At 33.7% G+C, this 2208-nt stretch overlaps 1 protein-coding gene across 1 annotated transcript in view; it reads right to left on the bottom strand.

The window, feature by feature from the left end:
• Window positions 1–635: 635 nt before the first annotated feature.
• The window catches only part of LOC107286532 (X-linked retinitis pigmentosa GTPase regulator-like), a gene marked incomplete at its 3' end in the record, with an annotated part of 5559 nt that continues 3986 nt past the window's right edge, over window positions 636–2208 (bottom strand). Inside the window, exons 3-4 of the mRNA XM_015814920.1 lie at window positions 1101–1193; window positions 636–698 (exon numbers count right to left, since the gene is read on the bottom strand). Of these exons, the coding sequence (XP_015670406.1) occupies window positions 636–698; window positions 1101–1193 (156 nt within the window). The remainder of the gene's footprint in view (window positions 699–1100; window positions 1194–2208) is intronic.

The following is a 2208-nucleotide window of genomic DNA, read 5'->3' as shown; positions in this document are numbered from 1 at the left end:
TTTACAAATTGCTTAAAACTTTCAGATTTCTGTAACTTGTCTTTATTAAAAGCATTCATAGGAGTACATCTATCAAAAATCACCTTTTCTCTTCCAAATATGGCTCATTGCACAGCTAGAGCAGTTATTGCTTCTGTAAATCCCACATTCGGGCCCCGTTTCTCATTGATGTAAGGTTGAGAAAGGCCTTAGCTTATCTAATTAAGGTCATGGTCTGTTTTTTCTTTGGGTAACTAAAATTCTGACAAACGATATTTTTTTAGAACAAACTATAGTCTTACAATATAATTATAAGAAAAAAGTGGCCAAATTCATATCCAGTTCAGAAAACTCTCTTAACATGAAGGCTTTTATCATCTTAACAAGGACATTAGAAGAACTTCTAATGTCTTCTCTCAGATGGAAATTCCAGCTTTTTGATGCTGTTACCAAAGAATGTCTCTGCCTGTCCAATATATACTGTATCAAGACATTGCTGCCAGATAGATGGACCATTAGATTCAGTATAAAACAGCTTTATAATCTCATGACAATGTATTTTGAAATTACATTATATTCTATGTTACTGTCTACCCAAGCAGAAAGCTACAACAGGAAAACTTCTTCTTTGGCATATAAACAAATAAATTACATACCTGTATAGATCAAAGTGTGGTTTCTCCCACATGCAGCTAGTTTCACTTTTTCAGGTTTTAGAACTATGGATTGACACAAAAGGTTGTTATTATTATTGTTGTTTTAATAATTATAAAATCAATTGTTGTCAAATCTGCTAAGTGTTCAAGTTTATAGGAAATTAATTTTCCAATCATTATCTATCCCAGCATTTTACAGCACATCTTGAGTAAGCTGGATTTTCTATTGAAGTTAGGTCTGAATCATAAAAATAATTTAGTAAAACTGCAATCCTCTAAATATTTATCTGAAAATTACTGAATACAGCACAACCTTTTTCTCCATAAATACACAGAAGAATTCCTAAAAATAATACTGAATAGGGAGACGTCAAGTCTTAATGTTGTATCTACAAATATTTGTCATGTTGGAAACTAGAAAGATCAGATCTATTCTAATACCTGACACATAAATTAAAGACAAACCTTTCACACAAGTTGGCTTGCTGACAGTATTCTTTGTTCCAAGTCCTAGTTGTCCCCAGTTGTTGCTTCCAAACATGTATAGTTTACCATTTTCTGCAGAATACAGACATTAAAGAAAATAAGTGATTGCCAATGCATGTGTTAAAATATATCCAATATTTTCAAATTAGTTAGACACAACTATAGAAAGAGACATAATAATCATGTAATAAAGACCAAGTCTGCAAAATGTTATATATATATATATCACTATCAAAGGCTGTACTTTTAAATAAACATCTTTTTCTATTTCTATGCACTGTATACATTTAATTATTTTTGGTCTTAGAATACAAATATTAATTAGCAAATATACAATCATAGAAAAATAAATGTTTATAGAATAAGTGATGAGCAATCATTCTGAACATATGTAATCAATTCGTATTTTTAAAAAATGTATAGAGTAATATTCAGGGAATTCTGAATATTTTATTCTGAATTTTGAATATTTTAATACTTCAGTATTTTTTTCTTTTTCTAAGCAGAATTTAGCAATAGTATCCAACTTGCTATACAATTTTCTCTGTAATTGCGCTATGCATCACATATTAATTTATGCTATTACCTGACATAGCATATTTCAAAATAAATTCAGATCATATTACAATGAAATGCTATTTATTTTCAAATAAACAAACTGTGCAAGATAGACATACTTAAAATGAAAGATATCGACTTCCGGTGGTGACAGCTGGCATCGCATGGCGGCTTTTTTAGCCGCCCGTCCGGGAGCGCGGCAAAGCCTGAAGAGACAGCGTCTGTCAGCTGTCTCTCGGCTAGGAACCTCGTCCCTCGGGCAAAGAGGGAGAGGTGAGTGAGTCCGGATAGGGTTAGAGCTTCCTTTCGCCCTGGTTTTGCCTTAATCCAGGGTGAAAGATGCTAGCTCGCCCGGAGTCTGGACACTCTCCGCGCCCCGAGACGCCTTCGCTCCTTGCTTGTGGAGCGAAGCCAGATGCAGCTCCCACCTCTGCGATTGAAGGTATTTGATTTAAAATTATAAGCAGACAGAACTGAACAGGAGGCTGGAATTGTAATGGATTTATTGGGACTTTAACTTTGAAAATTA

Source organism: Protobothrops mucrosquamatus, unplaced genomic scaffold, assembly GCF_001527695.2.
Source record: "Protobothrops mucrosquamatus isolate PMUCROS unplaced genomic scaffold, P.Mucros_1.0 scaffold294, whole genome shotgun sequence".
Classification (NCBI taxonomy): Eukaryota; Metazoa; Chordata; class Lepidosauria; order Squamata; family Viperidae; genus Protobothrops; species Protobothrops mucrosquamatus.
Note: the sequence above shows the minus strand (reverse complement) of the source record. Positions and strands in the feature narration are given on the sequence as shown.